Here is a 27467-nt window from a genome sequence, read left to right on the forward strand (position 1 = left end):
AAGAATTTGAGCCTGTCCATCCAGTTATCTAAGTTTACCTTGAAGATGACAAGGATGCTGCTGCGGTTGATATGTAGTAGAAGTTTGTTCCAGAAGTGAGGGATACGTTGAGTTATGAATGCATCACACAAACGTGTCTTATTTATCTGCTGATGAAGGTTTAGTTCCTTTAATTGAGTATTTGATATATCATTAGTTCTGTGAAGAAACAGGAGATTCCATAGGTTTGGATCTCGCATGCCATGAAAGGCTAGACATAAATTCCCCTGGAGTGGTCTGTAAGAGACTGAGCACAGACAAAGGGCCGCCAGTCTCTCCTAATAACTAAGATATTTGAGGCCACTGATCTTTTTGGTTATGAGGTCTCTCAAGTTGTGTGATACTTTTAGATAAATATATGCCAAAAGGTGGGCTACATTCAATAATGGGTCTGATGAGATATGAGTAAAGGGGAATTAAGGCTTTTTGTATCTAGTGAGGATGCCTTTGGAAATTACATGGGTCAGATGAAAGGCTTTTCAAACTACTGTAGAGACATGATGGTAAAATACTAAACAATTATCAACATAAGTACTCAGATCCCTTGCAACAGTGTCTGATTGGAGTGGTGCATTTCCTATACAGTACGTGAATCTGTTTTGTTTACCAAAATGAACTATGCTAAATTTTTTGTCTATATTTAATTTGAAACCATTATCCTCGCATCAAGTTGTTTTAGAGCAATTGTGAGTCAGATGAAGATCGGGTAACAAAACCCAATTTACAGTCATCTGCAGACTTAGCTAACCATATACCAGAAGTGCTGGCCTGAAGGTCTAAGAAACTGATTCCAAATAGTAGAAGGTCCAAAACCAAGCCCTATGGTGCACCACTGGTAACTCTTTTGCTTTCAGAAGTGGCACCTGCTACTCTCACCAAATGGATTCTGTCAGACAACCAGTTAGCTATCCATTGCATAATATAAGATTTATATTCAGATTTACAAGTCTATCAATAATGCTTGCATGGGGAATACTGCCAAAGGCCTTGGCCAGGTTTAAATATGCTGTATGCACTGCATAACCACTATCCACTGCTTCAGTTACTTTTTCAAATAAATTAATAAGGTTAAAGAGGTAGGACCTTCCTTTGATAAAGCCAAATTGATTAGGGTCCAGGGCTGAGAGATTTTCAATGTCCAGATCAGGGTACTAAACATCCTTTCCCTAACAGTACCAATACACATGACAGAGACAAATACACATATAAACTTCACCACTGCTCAAACACACATCTTATCTATCCCCTTCCCTAGCCCTTATTCTAATCTTAACCCACAAACATGCAGACATAATATAGACAGATACACACACACACAGACACACTAAACCCCTATTCTAAAGCTTTCATAAAAAAAAAAAATTACAGATTTAACATTACTCCCTATTTTCACTTACCTTAAAGTTGATAAAACACAACTCAACAGTTCCACCACCTCATAAAACATTCACTTGACCAGTAATGCCACCAAAAAATATTTTCAATAAATGTAACCAGCGACCTAAGAAATTGAAATTACATCCCTATATAAATACATACATATATATATATATATATATATATATATATATATATATATATATGGTGATCTCCATGCAAATGGTTCAATGTTCTAAAAAAAAACAATGTTTTCGTCTCAGTGATCTGGGGTTGATCCATTCAACAATCTGAAGGAGCTCCATATACACACATATAAATATATATATATATATACACACACACACACACACACACACACATGCATATATATATATATATATATATATATATATATATATGTACACTCACACACACATACATATATATATATATATATATATATATATATATATATATATATATATATATATATATATATATATATATATATATATATATATATATATATATATATATATGTATAGATATATATATATATATATATACATATATATATATATATATGTATGTATATATATATATATATGTATATATATATATATATATATATATATATATATATATATATATATATATATACATCATAACCCAAAATGTGGAACAATGCCTCTCATAATATTGAACAAAAGGGCAAAATGTGGAACACTTACTCACAGCTTCAAATGAGAAGCCTGCAGCAAAATTAAGATATATTACCTGATACTTACAATAAGTTGTTTTGATGAATTAACATTACATACAAACATACATACAAATATTTCAAGCATGGGCTGTAATCCCCTTCTAGTCTGCCAATATGCCAAAGCAGTTCTTCCCATAAAAAGTGTCCAGAGTATTCTTAAAAATATCTAAACTAGTGCTTGCTTCAGTGTAGTTTGGTAGTCTGTTCAATGCATCAGCTGCTCTCTCAAAGATATTATTTACCATAGAAATATATTTAAACATTTCTTAACAGATAATCTGTAACACAACCATTCAATGTGGAATAGCATAGAATGTGGTATTTTTAAAACTGAAAAGTAGGAACACAAAGCTATAGCTAGCTATTCCAACCCCCAAGCTGGTGTCCCCTTGACTTTAAGTTGAGGAGCATAAAAATTAGTCCTCTCATTTTCAAGGTCAAAAGGTCCTCTTTCTACTTTTAAAATAAAGGCACTGAAGTTCTTCAGTCTGGACATCAAAAGCAGTATCGGCATTCAATTTTTGAATTCCAGAACAGAAATTAATGTTGATACTGCACTAATGAATGACTAGCACCTGCCAATTGCATCCCCTAACACCTTGACTCAAGAAGGGTGCCCTGTTTGACCCAGTTTAGCTACACCACTAGAGGAACATTCCTCACAATGAGGTACATATAAGAGGTATGATATATGTACACGTATACAATTTTTTGTTGAATGCATTTATATAGAGAAGCAAAGGCTGATCCATTCTGAGTTCATATCACTACCATCATCAGAAAAAGTCTAAATTGTCATGCTGGTTACCACATAGAATTTGAAACAGCTGGCATACATCTACAGCCACAATGCCTTTACAAAAGTGACCAACCATAATGTAATAGTTCTCTCTCTCTCTCATGACATTGAAATATCTTACTATCACCTACTACCCAATCTCACCAGACAGGAATGCACACTGGCAGGTTAATATAAATGAGTTACCATGTACTGCTTTGGAGTCTGCTATAATAATTCAAACAACATATTTATGGCTAATGTCCAAGTGCACAAATTATTTTATGTTATCTATTATGGTGCTAATGTTACTAATATCTGAACATTTTTCTTTAATTGCTCATTGGACCCTCTCTGGTTTTCATTTTTTTTAATGATCATGATTTGCTCCATTTCAGAAAGTTTTTGTCTTCACAATTTACCAAGCAGGTAATTATCACTTTATCTGTTATTGAGCTGATTTGCTATACCTGTCATTACTATTCTGACTTAAGCAAGTAAAGTGTTATTCCTCTAAAAACATTACCAACCCAATACAGCTATTATCAAACCAACATAGCAAAGAAAACCAAAGTGGCATGCCACTTAGGAATCAAATCAATGAAGCAAAGAAAAACAGAAGTTTGAGATGATTCTAAGTGCTAATACTTTTAAGGACAGAAACAATCATAATGCTTGTGTTTACCATCATCATATTCCATTTTTCTAAACATCCAGAAGTCTGTCTAGTTGTTAAAATATTACTTCTTAGTAATATGCTATCAAGTATCCAGGCATTGCACTCTTCAGTAAATGACAATACAATTGTCTGTTTTGTTGGATAATAACTTCCCTTTTTTCCATATTTATTGTTTTTCTATCTTATGTCCTATTCCTGTAGATAATGTAGTAAAAGTATACAATTCTGAACCACAGGCAGCACTAACAATGAGAACAAAGTGAGTGTATTTTATTTATACATTCTTGTTTGGAATGTGTAAAAGGCTTAAAGACAATTTTGCTGTCAATTGGCTTTCTGATCTCCGTGGCTTGAGCCTATGATGGTTGCATTTCTTAAAGAATATCAGGTCCATATACAGTAAAACAAATATAACTAGGATAATTATGCAACCCTGACAGTGTCCACATTACTAAACATACCCTAGGGACATCCAGCATACATAGCCAATTAAAAGCTGAAAATGGGGATTTTCTTGTAGTATAACACTTGTCGCTCATCGTTAGGAAGAGAATAATTAACTGAGACATAATAATCAGCTGTAAAAAATAACACTTAGAATCATTTCAAACTTCGGCTTTTCTTTGCTTTATTTGTCACTGGCATACCTCTCAGTCTCTTAGTGAAGGAAATATGGACCAAGCCTAAAATAATGGGGGTACAAAGGCCCAAAATAGGGACAGATTTTAAATATTGCTCTTAAATACTTAGAAAGTTGCTAGAATAACATAATCTATGCTGTCATGCATTTTCTGAAGGATATGTAGACTGAAACTTAAATATATGTCATTATTTAGTGACTTTAATCCTCAGTGATATGCCAAAAAAACATCCACAAGTTTTATGAGGAAACAGAACAAAAATATGAGGCAAAAAAATGGACATTCTGAGAAAATCTGGACGACTGAGAGGTATGGATTGGTTAAACTAAGTGCGTTTTTGTGGAGTCTGGATTCTATAGCATTTAGCTTTCTGGTGAGGAAATGAACAACAATGGCTGACTCTATGTTTGCTACCCCTTGGTCTTCATTTGATCATTGTATGAATATGTGCAAGTCACTTAAACATAGCAAAGCTCTTAGATCACCCATGTTAGAGCCACATGTGAAAAACAAAAGCATGCTATTCTATAACCTAGGGGAAATAAGTCAGGTTTTGAAGTGTGATTCCCAAAACATCAATTCACCAAATTAATTAGCGTGAATATTGATAACAAGTTAACAAGATATCCACTTATCTGCGTCAAGATGTTAGCAAATGTCATTATATTAATTAAAACAGGTCTAGGGGACCATCAACATATGCAATGAAGACAGCCTTTGTACCCTACATTAAAACAAAGGTTTTCTGGTGTTTGTGTAAAGCATTGTTTCTTTTTGAGAATACTACTTTTAAAAATGTTAATTCACTGAACTATATTCACCATACAAATATGCAACATATTTATTATCTATTCACTACAGCTATTGTGAATTTAGCTCATCTGTTCAGCCCCCCCCCCCCTCCTACTTTATACAGTGAATGCTACAATTCCCACTTGTATCTTTGCCTAATGAAATTATGTTTATGTGGAAACCTGTGTCATAACATATATTTACTGATACTGTGTAACAAACTAAATCTTCATCTATTTTCACCCAGTTTCACAATTGTAACAAGAAGGCTGTTAAGTATTTTACAGTAAATCATCCCTGTCCATATCATATTGAATAAATTATATTTGGTAGTGTAGTTGTGTAATCATTGTTATTTTAATTTGTTTGAATAATAAGGTACTCTGTGAATATTTGCAAAATGCATAAAAGATGAACAAGCAAACGTCTAGTTTTAATAAAACATGTACAAGTGTGTGATTTTTTGAAATATACACAGGATTCCAATGAGCCATTGGCAATGTGTTTTGAAACACTGGCATTCCAGTGTTAGTTATTTTCAGCACTCGGCACTAAACGTTCTCTTTTTTATACATCTCATGCTTATCAAAAAGCTTATTTTGAAAGTCTTACCCTGCGTCCTGCTTGATTGTTATGTAGGTTCATGAGTGTTCTAGCATTTTGTTTGATTTCTCTTGCATCCACAAATACTTTGGAAAATGCAATTCCATATCTGATATCAGCAGAACAACCTCCCCATTTCCACCCTTCATCTTGATTGTAGTGACCCAGTTTTTCTTGATCGCAGCCACAGTCACTTAGATTTCCTTGGGTGCATGCAGCTGTGATAGCATGTGCTACTCCTGCTGCAATGATTGCGTAAGTGAATGCTGCTTCTCTGCTACCTACAAAGCAAGTATGCAAGGATATTGTAAATCTGTGGTTATAGCAAGCATATCATCATAGTTAGCTACTTAGTGAGACAGTCAATAAGTCCTATGTCATTTTAAACCTTTTAAACTTAAATAAAATATGTCATTATTTAGGACAAAACGTGTTTCAAATGCATTCTCTTGCAGCTTAACATACCTTGTCATTTCCTATTGCAATGAATCAGACATTACATTTGAACTTCAGGTCATTTCTTTCTGGAGCCAACCAGTTTAAAGCGTGGCATAATATCCACTGAAGGGCTCAATCTCCTTAGTTCACAGCTGGCTGGACATTCTTCCCTTGGTTTTGGAAGTATCTTAGCAGCAGTTACTTCCACAGATTTTATTTAACCATCATGATTTAGCACTAAGCAATGCATGCATGCATGTGTATGCATGCACACACACACACACACACACACACACACACACACACACACACACACACGCACAGACGCACAAACACACACACACACGCATGCACAAACACACACACACACGCACACACGCACACACACACTCACGCGCACGCTCGTGCGCACACACACACAAAGTGCAGTGACATACTCTACTCGTGCACATACATCTTTAGTAAGCTATTAACGTGTAACAAGCTGATGTTAAAAGTATGCATCTTCATGTTAATAAAAACTGTATAAGGGGTGACTTCCTCTGATATGGCCTCAAAAGAAAGAAATGAAAGCAGGTTGATACCACCAAATTTAAAGCAGCACATGAATCAAGGATCTGTTTCTCTATAAATACCACACAGCATGTAAGAACTTAAAACTGACTGCTAGGCAGGGACCTCACTACTCATTTTATAGTCTACAGAATATTGTCATTTTTTACACCTCTTTTGTAAACATGCTCCATTTTATTTACAGCTTGGTAGACTGATTTTATAAGCAGCTTCTATTAACAGTGGACACATTTTTTTATCATTTACTATCCCTCTACATTTGTCAGCAGGTACCATCACAGACTAAGAACAAAAACTAGAAACATGAGGTTTAGAAAGGGTTGCTCTTCAGTAATCATTCATGTTAATGTCACAATAAGTCAGAAAGTTGACCCTGTCCACTAAAAGCTTGCCCCAGACTGAAAATAAAAATTTATATGTTAAATTTGCTGACTGGTTGTCCAGCTGGGAAGTCCCATATTCAGTGAAGTACCAGACTGAACTGCAGATAAAGACATAATATACATAAAAAATATATACAGTATATTTTGTAAAGAAAAGTGTCTGATATGTTACATAAATGCATACATAGAAGACACATATTAATGTCACATTCAAGTCAATTCATTTGCAGTACAGATAAATCTAGGTATATTATGGACTACTCTTAAGATGAGTATTAATTCTGCATAAAATAACTTCATACATATGACAAAAAAATATGAGCATCTGGCAGAATATCACTCCTTGGAGAGTGTAGACATCCATGTAGTAATGGAGACATGATTTAAAGTTGCTGACAGTGCCCCAGCAATGCAAGGTTATAATGCCTTGCACACCTTTAGACCAGCTACTGCACAGCAGGGAACTGAAGGTGGAGCAGTATCAGTCTATAATAAGACCAGTCTCACATACAGACTAATCAATCTATAATAAGACCAGTCTCACATACAGACTTATCAGTCTATAATAAGACCAGTCTCACATACAGACTTATCAGTCTATAATAAGACCAGTCTCACATACAGACATATCAGTCTATAATAAGACCAGTCTCACATACAGACTTATCAGTCTATAATAAGACCAGTCTCACATACAGACTTATCAGTCTATAATAAGACCAGTCTCACATACAGACTAGTTAAAGTGTATGAGCCACTGGAACTCATACATGTGTAACTCACCATAAGCAGGGTGCCGTACTATATCCTTGCAACATATAGATCCCCCTCCATGTCACAGAAAACCCATACTACCTATCTCAATGTACTAGAGTCCCTCACCGTTCAACTTAATACGATACTCATAGGGGATCACAAGTACCCCTCTCTAGACTGGGAATCCTACACCACTTCCTTCTAATGCATAAGCACAGCAATTCCTAAATATATATATATATATATATATATATATATATATATATATATATATATATATATATATATATATATATACATACATACACATATATATATATATATATATATATATATATATATATATATATATATATATATTTTTTTTTTTTCCCCCCTAATTTTGACAGGCAATTATGTGCAGTATCAGTGACAAAGGCATACCACCAGTGGTACGGGAAATTCCTAGCAACTCATTCTGGGGGAGCAGCACAGTTCTTTGCTGTTGCTGTGAGGAAAGTACACACAATTGAGATGGCATACAATATGACAGTGAGAGTTTGCTTCAGCCTGGATACTTACTTCTAATGTTCCTGAACAATAAATGTTATGAAGAAATAATCTCTTCTATAACATCCCTGATTACTGTTAATAACATGATAACAACATGGCTGGTTCCATCTCCTCTGTTTGTACTAGATAGGAATGTCTGTGTCACTCATCCTGAGTACCTTGCTGGCTAAAATTAAAATTGTTCTACAGGTGGAAAATGTGGAGAGATGATACAATAACAGGACTCCTAGGATAGAGTTTCATCAAAATAATATGTTATTTTCAATGTCCATTTAACATTGCAAATATTTGGCCATACACTGGTTGATACTTTTAGGCTTTTCTTTGAGTAGCCATTTGTCAATAAACTCTTCAGACCTTCACTTTCTCTTCACCTAGTTTAGTACCAAGATGTCAGCCTTGATGTTTACTTCCTTTTACCCTGCTAGGCCAGTCTATTTGGAAGTAAGCCTTTGTTTACAACAGGTACACTCTCCAGCTTTTGTACAGCATGCAAAATCATTTGCATTGCTAAGCACTTCCCTGCACATGCTCTCACAGCCATAGCACTGAACATGCTCACCCACAGAATCATAGCAGGAACTATCAAAATTCATAGCTAATGGTTCAAATAATATCAATTAAGTTCTTATTATATGTAAATTTGTACCTTGGGGAATGACATGCACATTTATATTCTTGGTGGAATAAAGGGCCAACATGTAAATTGCCATTTACTAGAGATAACACAAGTTTAGACTTTGGTTGTGGTGGTAGTATAGAATTTTATACATACTGCTATCCCTATTCTGTTGTCATTGGGACTGATTTTTAGAATACAATGGGTTATTAAGAGTGGGCCTTCAATATAATTGTAAGAAATTCTACTCTTAACAAAACACATACTGGCCACTTTGGAAACCAAAAAGTGATGCTATGAGTCAATTCACCTAAAGGTTCATGAAGATGTTGTAATCCAGATTAAGGAGGTTGACTGGATGATAAGTCACGACAGTTACATGTAGGCATACCCTGTTTACAAATTAAGGTTATATAGCGATTCACCATGATAGTAGGAAAATCCATACAAGCATGGCAAATTCTATAGTCTCTGACTGTTTTACCTACACTCCTTGTAAGCCAAGAAGAAGAGATGTTAATGAAATCTAATTATACATTTATTCCTGAAGTCACAAAAAAGTACAGTTTTGTACCTACCATAAATGTAGATGTCCGATAGACATGCAACTGCAGTCATAACATGTGGGTTGTCCTGCCTCAGGCAGCCCTCGGTCGGCCGGATTCCAAAGTCTGGGTCCGACGTCGGCTGATGTCGCATTTCTCTCCGACGTCAGAGCGGCTGGAGTACATAAGCATCAGCCAACGCCATTTTCTTCAGTGTTTCTTGCCCCAGATGCCAGGTGCCCTCCAAGGAAGGCTGTAATCAAATTGGAAGACAAAAACAGGATTCCAAACAAATAAATGAGCAATAAAACAAATACACCATAACAGATATCCCCAGCTAAGAGAAACAGGGATAGGAGTGGACCCTAGGCATAGAGGGGTATGGGGGGTGGAAAATCCGACTGCAGTTGCATGTCTATCGGACATCTACATTTATGGTAGGTACAAAACTGTACTATGTCCTTCAAGAATGCAACTGCAGTCATAACATGTGGGTAGAATACCATAGCTTAGCTGGGGGAGGATGAATGCTCTAGGAAAAAGATGGTGTGGCAATCAAACCCTGCAGGACTGCCGAAGCAAAGCCTGCTCTGGATCTGGAGTATAGAGGGAGATTGTAGTGTTTGGAGAATGTATGCATGGAGCTCCATGTAGCAGCTTCTAGAATGTCCTTGGTAGGCACCCCTCTTAAGAATGCTGTAGAGGTGGCTGTAGCTCTAGTGGAATGTGGTCTGACATTGGCTGGAACAGCCTTTCCATGAAAGGAATAACAGAATCTGATGCAATGCCCAATCCATTCAGAAATAGTCTGTTTTGAAATTGCTTTTCCTTGGACTGCAGGGGCGTAAGCTACAAAAAGTTGTTCAGACTTCCTACTGGCCTTGGTTCTGTCCAGGTAGTATCGAAGTTGTCTGTGAATGTCCAAGGTATGCAACAGTCTTTCCCCCTTATTCTCAGGATTGGGGAAGAAGGCAGGCAGATGAATGGCTTGATTTAAAGAAACCCTAGATACCACCTTTGGCATAAAAGTAGGGTTGGTCCTTAATGAAACCCTGTCTCTGTGAAAAATAATAAAGGGTGGTATTGCCATTAGGGCCTGCAACTCCGAAACCCTTCTTGCTGAGGTAATTGCCAATAGGAAAGCTGTCTTCCATGAGAGAAATTGCAAGTCAACTGAAGCTGCTGGCTCAAATGGAGGTAGAGTCAGTTTTTCTAGGACAAAATTGAGGTCCCAGGCTGGCACTGGGGCCTTTCTTGGTGGCTTAATGTTCTTGATTCCCCTGAGGAATTGCCTTAGTAAAGGGTGAGAAAAAACAGGAGGATCAGTGTTGTATCTAGCTGAAATAGCAGATGCATGTATCTTTATGGAAGAATATGAGAGGCCGTTCTTTAACATATCTGCCAAATATTCCAAAATGAGTGGGATGTTCAACAATGATGCATCATGTCCCTTGCTGGTATTCCAATTGCTGAATCTTTTCCACTTTGCTAAGTAAACCTTTCTGGTGGATGGTCTTCGAGCCTCTGTTAGTATCCGCTGAACTTCCTTGGAGAGAGATAAGCTGAATTTATTTATGGGATCTCCCAGGCTGTTAGCTGCAGTGTCTGAAGATTTGGATGCAGTGTTTCGAAATTGTGTTGAGTCAAAAGTAGAGGCCACTGGGGAAGGGCCCACCTCCTGGTGTGACATATGGTCCATAGTAGTGGGTACCAGTGTTGTCTTGACCAGTCCGGAGCTATTATGATTCCCTTGGGTTTCTCTGCTTTGATCTTTAGTAATACTGAGGTCATCAGTTGCAGAGGTGGGAATGCATAGATTGCTAGGGAGTTCCAGTTGAATGAGAGGGCATCTATTTTCCAAGCTTTTGGATGGTATGTCCTTGTGCAGAATTTTGGTAGATGATGGTTGAGGTGAGAGGCAAATAAGTCCACTTCTGGCTTGCCCCATGTCGAATTGAGTTGTCTGAAGGCCTTCGGATGTAACCTCCACTCGTGTGGATCTGTGAAATTCCTGCTTAGGCTGTCCGCCAACATATTGTCTTTTCCTGGAACAAACTGGGATTGTAACTGGATGTTTAGGCTCAGTGATTTCTCCCAAAGCTGCATTGTCAGTCTGCAAAGGGGGTAAGAGTGGGTGCCCCCTTGCTTGTTTATGTACCACATCACAGTGGTGTTGTCTGTCCGTATCAGTAAATGGCCTTGCTGGAGTTGGTGTTGAAAGGCCTCGATGGCATGCATTGCTGCCAACATTTCCTTTTGGTTTATATGCAGATGTGCTTCCTTTGGAGACCATTGTCCTTGTATACACCTGCCTTCCATGTGCGCCCCCCATCCAAGGTCTGAGGCGTCTGTAGTCATGGTCTGTGTTATCTGTGGTTTTTTGATTGACATACCTGTGTTTGCCTGGCTCACCGAAGCCCACCATAGGAATTCCTTTTGTAGGCATGGAATGAGTGGTTTGATTGTCTCCAAGTTGTTGCTGTGTTGAGACCAAATGCTTTTTAGGTACCATTGAAGCTTTCTCATGTGTAGTCTTGCTAATGGAACCAGGAGAATGCAGGATGCCATGTAACCCAGGGCCTGTAGGAATCTCCTTGCAGTCATCTGGGTGAGTTTTGCTAAACCTTTGAAATAATGAGTTAACTTCTCTTGCTTGTCTTCTGTCAGGTAAGCCATCTGAGAGGCTGCGTCTAGTTTGGCTCCTAAGAAGATTATTTGCTGGGATGGCTGCAGTCTTGACTTTTGGAAGTTGACTGTGTATCCCAGAGCATGAAGTAATCGTATGACATAATCCAGGTTTTTTTGTCAATATCAATTTGTCGTCCGCTTGTATGAGGCAGTCGTCCAGGTACGGGTAAATTTGTATAACCTGGAGCCTGCAATGAGCAATTGCTGAAGCCAGGCATTTTGTGAATACTCTGGGCGCAGTAGATAAGCCAAATGGCAATGCTGAGAATTGATAATGCTCTGGCCCTGCAAGAAATCTGAGGTATCTTCTGCAGCTGTGTCTGATAGGGACATGCAGGTATGCCTCCTTGAGGTCCAGAGTAATCAGCCACGACCCCTTGCCCAGCATGGGAAGGAGTTGCTGTAGAGTCAGCATTTTGAACTTTGGTACTATGAGAAAGGTGTTTAATGTGGAAAAGTCCAGTATTGGTCTCCATTGAGATTCTTTTCTTGGAACAAGGAAGAGTCTTGAGTAAAACCCCTGGTCTTCTTCTTGTTGTGGAACTCTTTCTATTGCTTTCATCCGAGTCAGCAGAGTGATTTGCTTGATAGCCTCTGCCCTCTGATTTTGTGGTAGGTTTGGCATGCCTTGTTTTCTTGGTAAGGTATGAAAATGAAACCTGTACCCTTGTCCAAAATCCATTTGTCCTTTGTCAGTCTGTGCCAGTTTTCTGCAAACAGAGATAATTTCCCGCCCAAGGGAGCTTCTAGTTGTTCCCTGGTAGGCGGTAGTAGAGGAAAGTCATTGAGATTGTGGTTGTGGGGCAGGTGAAACCTCTGCGTCACTTCTTTGGTTTCCTGGCTGCCATTGTCGTCCCCTGTAAGGTCCTCTGTATTGGCCTCTTCCTCGGCCACGTCTGTTCTTACCCCTTTGAAACTTTTCTGGATTAGGAAAGGACCAGTTTTTTGAAGGCCAATTCCTACTGAATCTGGGGGGTTGAACCTGGAGGAAATCTTTCACTGTCTGAACTGATTTTGCTTTTTCTTCGATGGTCTTTAACACATCCTTAGCATTTGCACCAAAAAGCTTGTTCTTTTCCAAAGGTGCATCCAGAAGTTTTGCTTTTACATGATCTGGTAGAGGTTGATCTTTTAACCAAGCATGTCTACGAATGACTGCCCCTGTCATAGCTGCCCTACATGAAGCTTCCAGTGCATCATATCCACACTGCAGGAAGTGATTGCTTACTTGCTGAGTGTTATGTACAGCTTCCTGCAAAGTCTTCCTGTCTAAAGGATCAGGAGTAGCTAATGTTTTTTGTAAATCTTCTAACAGATAATCCTGATATTGTAACATATGAAAAAGGCAATTTAAAGCTCTCATAGATAAGGTAGTGGATGTGTAAACCTTTTGCCCCATCTCTCTAATGACCTAGCTTCCCTGTTGGAGGGCAAAGGATTTTTGAGGTGGAGGCTGAAACTCCTTTAGGCCCCTGTGAAATAGTTTCCAAATCAGCAGTATGGGCCCTGAATAAATGGGAATGAGTTTCTGGGACCCTGTAATACCTGTCTGGCTTGGCTGGAGCAGGAGGAAGAGAATCAGGGGTAGCACTAGAGTCAGAATACAAATCATCCAGAACATCAAGTACAGGAGGAATAGCTAAGGGCCTGTGCTGAGGCTTCTTAAGGAAAGTCCTAAGGCGTTTCCTAGAATCAGAATATTCCTGACCTTGCCACTTGAAATGTTCCCTCATGGTGTGCAGAACTTCCCCAAAAGAAATATCCTCAGGAGGGGAGGCAGAGGGGATGGAATCTTCTGCATCCGAGTCCTCATAGGTCTGAAAGAGCTCTTCCTGGCTATCAGAGTGGACCGAGCCCTCAGAATCTTCATCTGAAGGAGTAGGGTCAGAGGGTTCAACCCGGGGCCTTTTATCAGGAGGGGGCTGGGATCCTCTCTCAGGATGGGCCTGTGAACCTCTAATCATGGAAATTAAATCAGCAGCCATGGACATAATTTGTGTCTCTGGAGTCGGCTGAGGTAAGGATTTAGAAGTAATATGCTTTGTTTTGCTGGCTGCCTTAGCCCTAGTGTAGGCCTTAATAGACATGGCCATAGGGGGCCTGGCAGCTCCACGTGCAGGAGTGACCTTGTCTACAGCAATGGTCTCGGGCATTTCCTCGGTTTCGGTATCCGGAGGAAAATCTATAACTGGCGTCGGAGTAATGTCTGGAATCGGAGTCGTCGGAAATGCGGTGTCTTTGGTTTGGAGCGGTGGAGAGACCGTCTCAAAGGGAACCGGAGCACTCGCGCTAGGTTTTGGCATGGAGTCGGTAGTAGACGCGGGCCGAGGATGTCAGTCCCGGTCTTTTCGCTTTTTGGGAGTTTGCGATGTCGGGAGATCCGACGGCATGGTGTAAGCAAAATTATCGCCGAAAAAATCTTCAGCGAACTCCACCCGGCGCCTGAGAGTGCGCTTGTTGAAACGAGCACAGGCTACACAGGCCGAGACGTCGTGGTCTGGGCCCAGGCAAGGGAGACAGTAAGAGTGGAAATCCTTATGAGGTATTTGTTTTCCACAAGAAAGACAATTGTTAACTTTTTCAGTAATTTCTGACATGGGCTGAGGCAAGAAAAGGTCCCCAACGGGGTACTTAGCTTTTTTGATGACTTTGGTATCGTAGAATACAGGAGCTGACCGACCGGCACTTGCGAACCACTTCTGCTTCGGGCACCGCGCGGCAAGAAAGACTGGAGAAAATGGCGTCGGCTGATGCTTATGTACTCCAGCCGCTCTGACGTCGGAGAGAAATGCGACATCAGCCGACGTCGGACCCAGACTTTGGAATCCGGCTGACCGAGGGCTGCCTGAGGCAGGACAACCCACATGTTATGACTGCAGTTGCATTCTTGAAGGACATGTGGAAAGCCACCTTGTTTCATACATGCTGAATTTATAAAAACAACCCAGTGAGACTGTAGTGATGCAAGAACAAAAAAGCCTATTAATAAGTAAGACAGTCCTTTCAAAAACTGACCCTGCTACTTGTAATCAGCCTCCAAATCCTCTGAACAATCAGTCAACAATAGGAGCTTTTAAGCCTAAATTAAATGATTATCTTTTTTTAAGAAAATTAATGTAAATATTCCAGGGTTGAAAGCTAAAATCAATATCATTCCATTTGCCAGGCATTCTGTTAATTCAAGTTCTACCTCAAGTCCCTTAATCTTATTGGACAGGTGACAGAAATATTTTACAAAATTTATAATAGCAAGGCACATCTATTACTCTATAACTACCCAACTAAAACTTCTGCAAAAATTCAAAAGAAAAAATGACTGTAACCTACCTCTCCCAGTATAGCACACCCCTACTATAACTTTTGTTGTAAATAACATATTTTAGTTTCTGTTTGTAACAAATCTACAAGCACTTCTGCTATACATAATTGCTTGAAAATATTTAAATTTCCTGTACATTGACACATTGCTGCTGATATATATCTGCTAATTATAATGATTTAGTTGCATCTGTCTTAAATTCTATAGCAACATTCTCACAGCTGTCATGCTGATAGCTGTTTTGTCACTTGTTATCATTGCTTACAGTCTTAATGTATGCAAATTATACTGTAAATGTTTATCAAGAGTACATCATGCTCATTTTATTTACATACAACTTTCTCCTCAAGAGTCCAGTTCATAACTAAAAAGGGTCTTTAAATAAGTCCACCTACCTGGTTATCAAATAGCAAATAATAAACAAATAAGTAAGTACACAGTTTGACCATAAATACACATTAAATGTATTAAGCTCTATCAATAACACAGTTATGCATACATCTGCAAGAATTTAGCCCATATTCTTCCAGCTGACATATGTCTTAAATGCCCAATGCACTTTATTCAGTTACTGCAACTGTAGGAAAATGTTATTCAAAGACAGAATTTACTTCAGTACCACGTCTCTGAATTGAATATTGTAGTGTCAGACCTAACCACGCTAGTGTTCTCCCAAGCAGACTATGCATTTATAAAAACCTCTCCACACTGCACACACACACACACACACACACACACACACACACACACACACACACGCACACACACACACACAGACACAAAAACATACTCACAAGTATCTACCTACCTTTTTTACTATGACCATCCAGCAGACAGACAGAGACACACACACACACACACACACACACACACACACACACACACACACACATACACTCTTGCCCCTACAGACAAGCATACACATGTCCACACACATACAGACAGTAACACAGCCCCATCCCCACAACTTCGCTGAACTTACCTGATCTGTGAGTACTCCCATAAGGTAAATGACATATTTTTATTTGGATCACTTTTCCATTCTACAGCAAAATTTTACTTGGCTGCATGATTTTCTGAATCATTTAGCCAAGCAAATCAGAAGTTGTGGGCATTTCTGGGGGTGAGCACATGGCTAATTAGTATTAGCCACTCCCCTGCACTGCTGCATTAGAATGATGCTTTACTTGTGATACTGCTCTCCATGCTGATGCCCCCCATGAGGGGAAAACCCCAGCATTAGGGGTGGTCTCTGAATGAGACTGGCTTAGCACAATGGGAAAATCTTCTGAGCAAAGGTTTCTCCATCACCATAAGCTTTTCTTGTATTCAAGTCCTGCAGATTTCACCAGCAAGCAGTACAGTAATATATAATTAGTTAAAGCAAACATAATTATTATGATATTTCTCTTCTCTGTTGTAAGATAACTTGTTACAATTTTAAATTATAATTCAAATACTGGGTGGTGGGCAGTTTATCTTTCAGAACGTTCTAAAGGAGTCTAGCATGCTTATACTTCCAGTAAATAAGCTTAATATCTGTTTCTTGAATTTGGCACACATTGCATTTTCCATTTATCTTAGGGAAATGGGTTGCAGACTTTGTTGGGATGATGTAAGTATTGTGAGCAAATATATACTGAATATAAAGCAGTTTAGAAAAAAGAATGGATTTATAAAACGATTTCCATACAGGGGCCTGATCCTGATTTGTTTAAACAAAACTGTTGTGGTTGCAACAAATGAAAGTAGAGATAACAGTGTTTACATACACACACGCATGTACACGCACATACATGGGAAGAAACGTGTTGCATAACAACAAAGATAACTGTCGTTACAAGTAAAACGAAATACTCAAGTTCCATGCTACCAGGTAATATCAGTGGTAGCTTCCAAAACAAAATCAAGAACAAACTAATTAAGTCCCTATCATTATATTAAATACAATCTTACTACATGGATATTCCCTGAATGATGGCACTAAGCTGTAATGGTGCCATTTCCCAAAGTGGAGGGATCCCACTAGACCCGTACAGTTTTAGACCCATCCACCTGAGCAATGCTCATTGTAAAATCAGGCAGAGAGTCACAGCAAAACTTATCCAAAATGACACAGGGGCCTATTTCTGTTAAGCATGGAACTCTGTGGGCTTGATAAGCGAAGATATTGATTGTTTAATCTTGTAGCATTCTTTGAAAAGATAACAGTACTTGATAAAGGACTGGCAGTTATCTTCATCACCATCATTATCAACTCCTTTTTCTCATATTTACTAGACTGGGGTTGCACATCAAAATTAGTCAATGTGACCAAATCACTTAGAGCAAATGTTTAACGGAAAGTGAAGGACTGACGGTGCATATTGCATACCTTGACCTTGATCATGCATTCCACACTATGTCACATAAAGGAATAATTGACAAATTAATAGCATTACTTTTCAGTTTACATATAATTCAGTTGGCAAAATACTGGTTAAGCAAAACTACACAAGTCAATGTGGATTGTTGGCTGTTTATCCTGATATGGATTATCACTGGTATCACAAAGGGTCATTAGGGGGCAACTTCCTTTTAGATTATTCATCTCAAATATAAAAGTGGGAAATGATCTATTGATAACAGCATATACTGATAACCACGAATTGAGTAACATGATTACTTTAGTAAAAGAAATTAAATTGAAGTTCTCCAAAATGGTCTACAAAATATATGCCTGATGCAATAGCAGTAACTTCACCTTTAATGTATTTCAATGCAGTATCACGAGAACTGGCAAGAAATACATAAATTATGATTGTAAAATAAATATTCAAATCATAAGAAAATGTCATTATTAAAGGTCAGGTGACAACAGTACATAATTTAAACTTTTGAATACCACAAAAAGAAAAATATGAGCTTTTTATTTTGCAAAATCGTTTTATCTTTATTCAAATGGACTTAATGCATTTGGAAAAACTTGCAAGTTAAGGTTCTCCATCACCCTAAGCCTTTCTGAATCTCAACCTTGAAGATTACACCAATGAACAGCAAAGTAATAATAGCAATTATGTATGGTCTGATGAAGCTTATTAGCAAAAGTGCTTACCATTTTATTGTTCATTTACAATAAATTTTATGTACAAGGAATTTGAAGACTCTGAGAATTTGCCTGGTTGCTTCGTTGCAGGTTCTTGCACAGTCTTTACTAATAGGAATTAGCCATGTGCTATCTCCCCTAGAATTGTCCACGACTTTGATTTGCTTGTCCAAGTAGTTCAGACATTTGCCCAGCTAAGTAAAATTTTACTCTAGGAAGAAAAAGTGATCACTCTAAAAATATGGCAGTTACCTATTACACCTATGGGAGTTCCCACACACCCTTTCAATGGCTTTCAAATGTTCCAATTAAATAATTTACAAAAAGCTTAGGTACAGAGAACATTCATTAATCAACCATTGAAATATGTGTGAAAATAATCAAAGCTATCTTAAATTTAAGCACTCTACACTAGACTTCCAATTTGTTAAATAATGTTTCATACTTAATCTAACACTTACCTAACCTAAACAAGCCTATCAAAATAAGTATCTTTATATATATATATATATATATATATATATATATATATATAGTACTTTTTCTAACATACATGTATATTTACTTCTACACAAGATACAAAAAAAATGCACACTGATACAGATAGAACATGAAATATTTACACAGGAATCAGATTCAGGAATAAACTGCAGAGCTTTGAGGCACAGTTCTTCACCACATGCTGTACTGTTAATGCATCTGCAGATTAATGTGTAGTGTAAATATTTGCATATAAGAGTTTTCCAGTTTGCTGTGCCATTTAGGATCTTTATTATACCGACCCACTGAGTGCAAGATAACTAAGAGTCACACACGTTGTATATACACAGCTGACTATTTTTCTGTTACGTCAGATGCTGTGAAATTCAGAATTCAACACTGCAAAATGCTGAGCTACTGACTATGGTAATCCAGGCAGAGTTATTTATGAACCATTATGAAATGCAATGCTTCTGTGCCTGCATTTACCACTCATTACCCTTTTTTGAAGCCTAAACCATGCTACTGAAGGAAACACATCCAGTAACACTGATTTGTTTAAAAGTGTTCTAATAATGGGAACACTATCACCCTACAGCATTTCTGGTACATACAGTTCAAGGCACCACTATTCCTGAGAGATACTTATGCACAATGCAAAGAATGTATCAAGGTAGATTTATGCAGGCCTCACCTGTTTGATCATGTTCTCTCTCTGAAACAATCAATAATAAAATATATGTTTTTTGTTTTCACTTATTTAAAAGATATTGAATTCTCACATATTCAGTGGAATTCCATCTGTGCCTAGCCTGTTGATATCATTGATATGATGTCAAGGCAGTTGTTTTCCCACAGTGAAGATGGTCAGATGGATGATGCAATGACAGCATTCTAAACAGAGTTAATGCAGAGTACCCAAGTCCCAGCAGCAAGAAAATTAGGAAATTTGGCCAAACAACCAAAAAAGTAATTAAAAAAGTAATAGAAAGAAATTAGTCTACAATGCTTCTGTGCATTGTTATTATCTTTTGCTAGTCGTGTACAACTGAAGCATACACAAATCTCAGGATGACATCCTGTTGTTGTGTATCGTGTATTATACCATGACCCCCCCCAAAACGTGCACGCTGATTGGCCAGCGTGCCCGTTGTAAATCGAGTTATACTAATGGAAAAGGTCCGTCGCCCGGACTTTTTCCATTAGTATAACTCGTTTAAAACACTGTCTCGCTATGTTAAATGGTTTTAACATGGGGAGACAGCTTTAAAATAAGCAGCGGAGATCTCCGTTGCTTATTTTAAAGCTGTCTCGCTATGTTAAACCCATTTAACATAGCGAGACAGTGTTAAAAGCAACGGAGAAAGCAAGATCTCCGTTGCTTTTTAGAGTCTCGCTATGTTAAATGAGTTTAACATAGCGAGACAGTTTAAAATAAGCAACGGAGATGTCCGTTGCTTATTTTAAACTGTCTCGCTATGTTAAACTCATTTAACATAGCGAGACACTCAAAAAGCAACGGAGATCTTGCTTTCGCTGCCCACAGCTCTGATGTACTGCGCAGGCGCGCAGTACATCAGAACTGCCGCGGATGCCAGACATCTGCGGAAGGGCAGTAAACAGGCATTATACTATGCCATTATTTAAGAAAAGTAATAGTTTCTTTTCTTAAATAATGTCATATATAATAACCACTTCTGGGTGTGGGTAATGCTAAATTTACCCACGGTTGGCTTTGTTTGGTCCCTCGGGCTTCGCCCTCGGGACCAAACCACGCCAACCGTGGATAAATTTAGCATTACCCACACCCAGGCGTGGGTTATTGCTATATTATAATCCTCTGTGTTTTAAAGTGGATATCACTCATACCTCTGAATTAATTTTGGCTCTAAAATGCAACCTTGATCCTCCTGTATTTAATGATTTTCCTCATAAGTTCAGACCTGATTATAGGTAAATACCTTATTAAATAAATAAACTAAGGCTACACAAAGACACTCTTCCAATAACTTTATAGGGTCTAGAATAGACAGATCTGTTATTGTGAAAAATAAGAAAGTGCTCCTCTTTTTACCCCCTCTGTGATGTTTACTGCTTGGTGGTTGAAAAGTATGATAGCACCTAACAGCAAAAAACAGAAAATGCTGTGAATTTTAGCAGCTATATGCAAAATGTTTATTAGGCATGTTGTCATGGCAACTCTAGTAATATAAACATCAGTGTAAATTTAGTGTGATGATTTATTAGTTTGCGTATAGAGAGAGTGATTCTAAGGATTCTTTCAGAGCACTATGTTGTAATTTTGGTATTTGAGAAGCATGGTGCATGGCTAGTTGAGGTACTGCATTTGCAGCGTAACTATAAGGTACAATAGAAAGGGTAACACACCACACTAACCTGCCATTATCCTATGGAAATGTGTTTATTATGGTGCATCGACTCCTTGTTGCAGATATACTAAGTGCAATATTAGCTCCATTAAGAGAAATGTAACTTCTTCCTAGTGTCAAGGTTCCACTGTACTTGTCCTTGAAGTACTAGTGACAGATTTAGGTTCTATCACATTGTTGTGCCCCTATTGATAAACTGAACCATCACCTAGAAATGGATCCCATGATATGTAAATAACAGAATATCTGTGAAAGGACTATAAATAATATAAAAAACAGTAAAGAATACAGATAACTAACTGAACAAAGGGACAACTTGTTAAATGGGCTGAATGCAGCCTTGCTGCATTGCCATTTTTTTCCAGTTTTTAAACACTTCAGTATGTCTGTTCATTACTTCACACAATTGTAATATGTCTCATTTTTTTCCAGAAATGCATGCAGTACCTCTAATGGGATCTTACTAAATGTCCAAAAAAAGAGAGACAGCATTTTTTGGTTTTCTACGACTGTGTCCTTTTATATATTTTAATACCACACGCTAGATTTCTGCACATTATGACAGGCATTGATTAGATGATCAGAGAACTGCCTAATAACAGTTTACAGTAATGTTCAGGGTAAGATACAGAAATACAACATGGTAGAACTATGTCATTTTAGGGGTTACACTGTTATGTTACAGGCTAACATCAGAACAGGTGGCATTATGAATCCCCATACCTATAAAGATTGAATGAGTACTGCTTGGCAGCCTGTCATACACTCAGCAATTTGTATCATGGAACCTATCAAGGAGTTAATTCATGATATGAATGCACACAGGTTGTGCAGACTGACACCCACACATGTGCACATAATGACTTGTATTTATGAGTACATGCCACACTTTGGTGCTGTGGAATTTTAGGTGCTGAAGACCATTCATGAGCAGATTTATCTCCTCAGCGAAGGGATGCACAGGGTCTGATCACAGAACACATTCAGACAGCCAACAACATGCCTGTCCATAGTGTTATAAATTAAATAACATAAAAGAAATAATAGGGTGCAACTTTTGTTCAATACCCTTCAGCTCTGCAGTTGATAGAGATCCTAGGCATGTCCCCTACAGTCTACTCCATTCATGGTCAGAACTGTCTCTTCAAGGAAATCTGACTTCAGTGTTTAAATCTGAATGCATAAAGTGGTACAAATTATCCTTGCATTTTCCATTCACAAATAAGTTGCATATTTCTTGTAAATATGAGCCATGTAGAGATGATATATAATACTGCTCAATATGTAAGACAGTATTTCCTCATTATGTCCAACACTGCATCTTTATCACAGAGGTGTTCCATCCCTGGTACCTTGCTAAAAGGCATTAATAATACACTTTCTACATTTCAGGCATACAAGCTCTACTTAATAAGGTACTGCATCAACTTTCTGAATGAACCTGCATGATTTAGGATGAGGGTTATTTATAGTTTAAAGTAATATTGAAAAGTATATCCCTTTTGCTGTAGCAAATGGCTGTCTAAGAAGAAAACCATTATAACAACAGTTTAACACACATTTGGAAAAAAAAAACATGCATTCAGTATTCTATGTCTGCCACATGACAAATGCAAATGCTTAGAAAGTCTGTTGCATTTTAGCACCACTACTTCCTACCATCATGACCAGCATAGCTTTCCTGTTTGTTATAATGTCAGATAAATATCATAGCACTTATGTGCCTGTTCTGTCACTGTTTGAGGTTACAACAGATCATGTACACTGTTTTAGTGATGAGTTATATTCTGTTATGAGTCCAGCTACAAAAAAGACATTATATCATTCAAAATGCCTGAGTATGTCAACAGGAAGGAAACTAGCACTATTTTATTTTATAACACATATATTAACTTACTTAGTCTTGAAATATAAACTGCAAAAAAAAAAAAACAGAATTACAAAACTGTAATGTTCTTGTCATAGTTCATTCATAGCAATGTTGTGGACTACTCTAATGACTTTAATATTATCATTCTTTGAAATTTAAAATATTAACTGGTAACAGAAAAGGATCTATCAGTTGCAAAAACATGTCAGGGGATGTGATATTCTGTGCCTCAAGAAATTCTTTTCAAGTCTTACTGAGTGCACAAACATTTTTTGACAACAGAAATGCAAGGAGTTGCATAGCCAAAATAAAATCTCTGATGTCTTGTAAATATGTGGCTAGTAATCTGAGGAAAGGCACTGCTGGTACAATCCTCTACCATTGAAGATGATTAAATGAGTCCTGAGTACTTAGAAACTATTATCTCTGTTGTACAACGGCTGACCATTATGAGTAGACAACATTCCCTGCAGTACTGTCTATGCAAGTTTCAGTTACATGGAAACCTTCTAAGAATTATTGTATAGTATAAAAGGTCACAAAACAGTATTCCTGTCATCAGAACAAAACTAACATGACACTAGAGGTAAGCTGTAAGTGAAGGGAAACAACTACTATTTGGTACATGATTCCACTTTAAATGAAATGTGAGCCAATTTCTGTTTGGTAGACATTATATTAAATTGTCCTGTTCGATTCTCAGCTAAGGTGACTTCTGTGTGGAGATATGCGTGAACGGGTGTACCTTCGTTGAAGGTTGTGCGTCAGAGCTGGCAACTCGGCACGTAAAAATCTACTGCCAATCATTAGCGGACCAGAGTTCCACTGTGGCGACCCCTAACTGGGAAAAGCCGAAAGATACACCATACTAAATGAAAAATGAACAACTACAAGAATCTGTCCAGTTCCAACCTTACCACCATGAGTGTTGATAGAAAAAATAAAAAACAAAGAAACTATGGTCTTAAAATTTCGTAGTTGAGCTCAATCACAATAATTTCCAAAAGTCATGAAACCCAGGTAGGGTTCCAAAGCAACAAACCTTTATTTTTCCCAGACAAACAATCCTCAGTAACAAAAAATCTGAAATATTTTAACAATGATAAACACATCAGCTTTTATATACTCAAAAGTAGGTGTGTAAAATGTACGTATTGTTTCATTTTAAACCAGTCTGTTCAAGGCAAACAGTATAAACAGGGCAGTAAAAGTGCATTTTAGAACAAGAACCCATCCCCCACACACTACTACTGATTAGATCAAACTAAATTCTAGTTAAGGAAAACACTACCTATCTCTTTGCAACCCACATTCCAAAATCAGGTATTAAGAAAAGAATAAAATACACATAAAAAGACTTTTAACTAAAATCCCTTTCGGCTATCTAATGCAATAAAGCCTTCATCAGTTCTGTGACAAGAACTAAAATCAAGAAAAAACACAGCCTATCAAACCATAAACATAATCTAACTAGAACACTATAAATATAAAAATACATCTGTCTAATGGTATCATCTAGTAAATATCCATCCTTGTGTACTAGTGTGCATAAAACACTAAGTAATTAACAGCTCAGAAAAAATATCAGTGCTTTGCAAAAAAAAACTGTCGTGACAGTTTTCATGTTTACAGCCCAAAAACATGTTATACAAAGAAAACTGGTAGAATAACCATACAAAAATACAGAAAACAATGGCTGAAGTAAACTAGTAGTTTATAAAACTGTGCAGGTTTGTACCTTACATCAATAACTCCACCTCCTTCCTGAAATTTACCACTTCCATTAGCTCAGAGTCTTTCTAGTTCCTTAATATAACTGTCAGTATTGATAAAGAGAGAGGAAAATGAATTAGGAAATTTTACAGAAAACCGACAGGAGTGAACTACTTACTTCACAGAGATGGCATGCATCCAGTAAAAACTAAGCACAATGTAATAAAATCACAAGGCTACAGATTAACACACATTACTCCAGATTTGGCCCCTTTTCTCAGAAATATGAATGATTCTGAAAATGATTTATTAACCTGAGGATATGAATCAAACATGTGACATATGATCCTGGACCCCAGCAGAAATTCTAAAACTAACAATGACCCTATGTGGAATAGGCCTTTTGGTAGAATTATGCAACAAGGACACCCCTAACCCAAACGAAGAGAAAAGTAAGGAGAGTTGCATTCTAACTTACTCCTTGGGATTTCAATACAATTAAAGCCATTATTAAGGAGAACTTGGCCATCTTCTCTGACAATCAGCAGCTTTATGGGTTTTAGGAGATCACCCTTCTTTTGTATATAAAAAGAGCAGAGTCATACATAGCTATGTGAAAAAGAAAAAGAAAACACCAGGATGACATGAGCACTAAAATCTGTGGGCCACCTAACTGCATTTTCTGTGAATACTTGATGGAGTGTGACTCATTTAAGTACCCCTATCTTAAAAAGATAGTGAAATCTTCAGCAGGTGGCAACTGTAATACTGAAAAAGTTGTATATATGGCCATGTGTAATGACTGCCCTGCATTTTATGTGGGTAAGACAATGAATAAACTGAAAAGGAGGATTTCAGGTAATCTTTCTCACATCAGACATAAATGCCAGAGGAATGCATTATCCAAACACTTATTAGAACACCCCAGACATTCTGGTTTTAAATTTATCATTCTGGACTGTGTGGAGATGGATGATGAACTTGAAGGGGACATCAATGGTGTTTTAGAAAAAAATAATTATACTGGCAATTGAAATTAAATGCATTCAGAAAACCAAGACTTAACTATTATTGCTCTATTAAGAGTGTTGAATTTATGTAAGCTGCCACACAATCTGTAAAGGTTTTTTAGGGAATTTTTTGAGGAAATAATTTTAGTACTAAAAATATACTAAATAATAATAAAAAGTATGTGTAGAATGTGTATAAATGTATATATGTGTAGTTACTTTAACCTCAGTTCTGCTTTGATTAGATTTATTGCATCACACCAGAAATTTAAATGGTAAATTCAAAACACACATTTTTTTCATGCCACTATTGTCTTTCGGCTTTTTCCCGGTAAGGGGTCGCCATAGCGGAACTCCGGTCCGCTAATGATTGGCAGTAGATTTTTATGAAATGCCGAGGTGCCAGCTCGATGCCTGATCTTCAACGAAGGCACACCCATTTACACATGCATGTCTTTCGAATGCTACCCAACCGTGGTGGAGGACATGCAGACTCCACACAGAAGGCACTCCCAAGCCAAGCCAAGAATCGAACGGGAGAACCTCTTGCTGTGTGGTAACAACGCTACTGCCGTACCACCGAGGCTGTTGTAGTATTGGTATAATCCCCCCATTTATCATACTAGTGGGCATTCATTCACACTCATGAACACACCTGCACACTTTTATATATTACTAGTTTACTTCATCCACTGTTTTCTGTATTTTTGTATGTTTTTTTTCTACTAGTTTTCATTGTACAAACATGTTTTGGGGCTATAAACATGAAAACTGCCATGACAGGTTTTGTTTTTTTTTGCAAAGCTTTTTTCTGAGCTGTTAATTACTTAGTTTTTTATGCACACTAATAAACATGGGTGGCTATTTACTAGATGATATTATTAGACAGATGTATTTTTATATTTAATGTGTTCTAGTCAGATTACGTTTGTGGTTAGATAGCTGTATGATTTTTCTTGATTTTAGTTCTTGTCATATACCTGATGAAGACTGTTGCATTATGTAGCTGAAAGCAATTTTAGTTAAAAATATTTTTATTTGTATTTTATGCTTTTCTTAATACCTGATTTTGGAATGTAGGTTGCAAATAGATAGGTAGTATTTTCCTTAACTAGGATTTAGTTTGATCTAATCAGTATTAGTGTGTGGGGGTGGGTACTTGTTCTGAAATGCACTTTTTCGACCCCATTTATACTGTTTGCCTTGAATAGGCTGGTTTAAAATTAAACAAAACATACATTTTCCACGTCTACTTATAAGTATATAAAAGCTAATATGTTTAACATTGTTAAAATATTTCTGATTTTTGTTACTGAGGATCACTTGTCTGTGATGAATAAAGACTTGGAACACTACCTGTGTTTCATGATTTTTGGAAATTATTGTGACTGA

At 37.5% G+C, this 27467-nt stretch overlaps 1 protein-coding gene across 2 annotated transcripts in view; it reads right to left on the bottom strand.

Moving 5' to 3' along the window:
• Nucleotides 1-27467, bottom strand: part of WNT7A (Wnt family member 7A) — a 327951-nt gene that overhangs the window by 199174 nt on the left and 101310 nt on the right. For both annotated transcript variants that reach the window (XM_044078113.1, XM_044078112.1), the window contains exon 3: nucleotides 5664-5935. In XM_044078113.1, coding sequence (XP_043934048.1) covers nucleotides 5664-5935 — 272 coding nt within the window. The remainder of the gene's footprint in view (nucleotides 1-5663; nucleotides 5936-27467) is intronic.

The sequence above is a fragment of the Protopterus annectens genome, chromosome 7.part0, assembly GCF_019279795.1.
Source record: "Protopterus annectens isolate FY-2018-M chromosome 7.part0, PAN1.0, whole genome shotgun sequence".
Classification (NCBI taxonomy): domain Eukaryota; kingdom Metazoa; phylum Chordata; order Ceratodontiformes; family Protopteridae; genus Protopterus; species Protopterus annectens.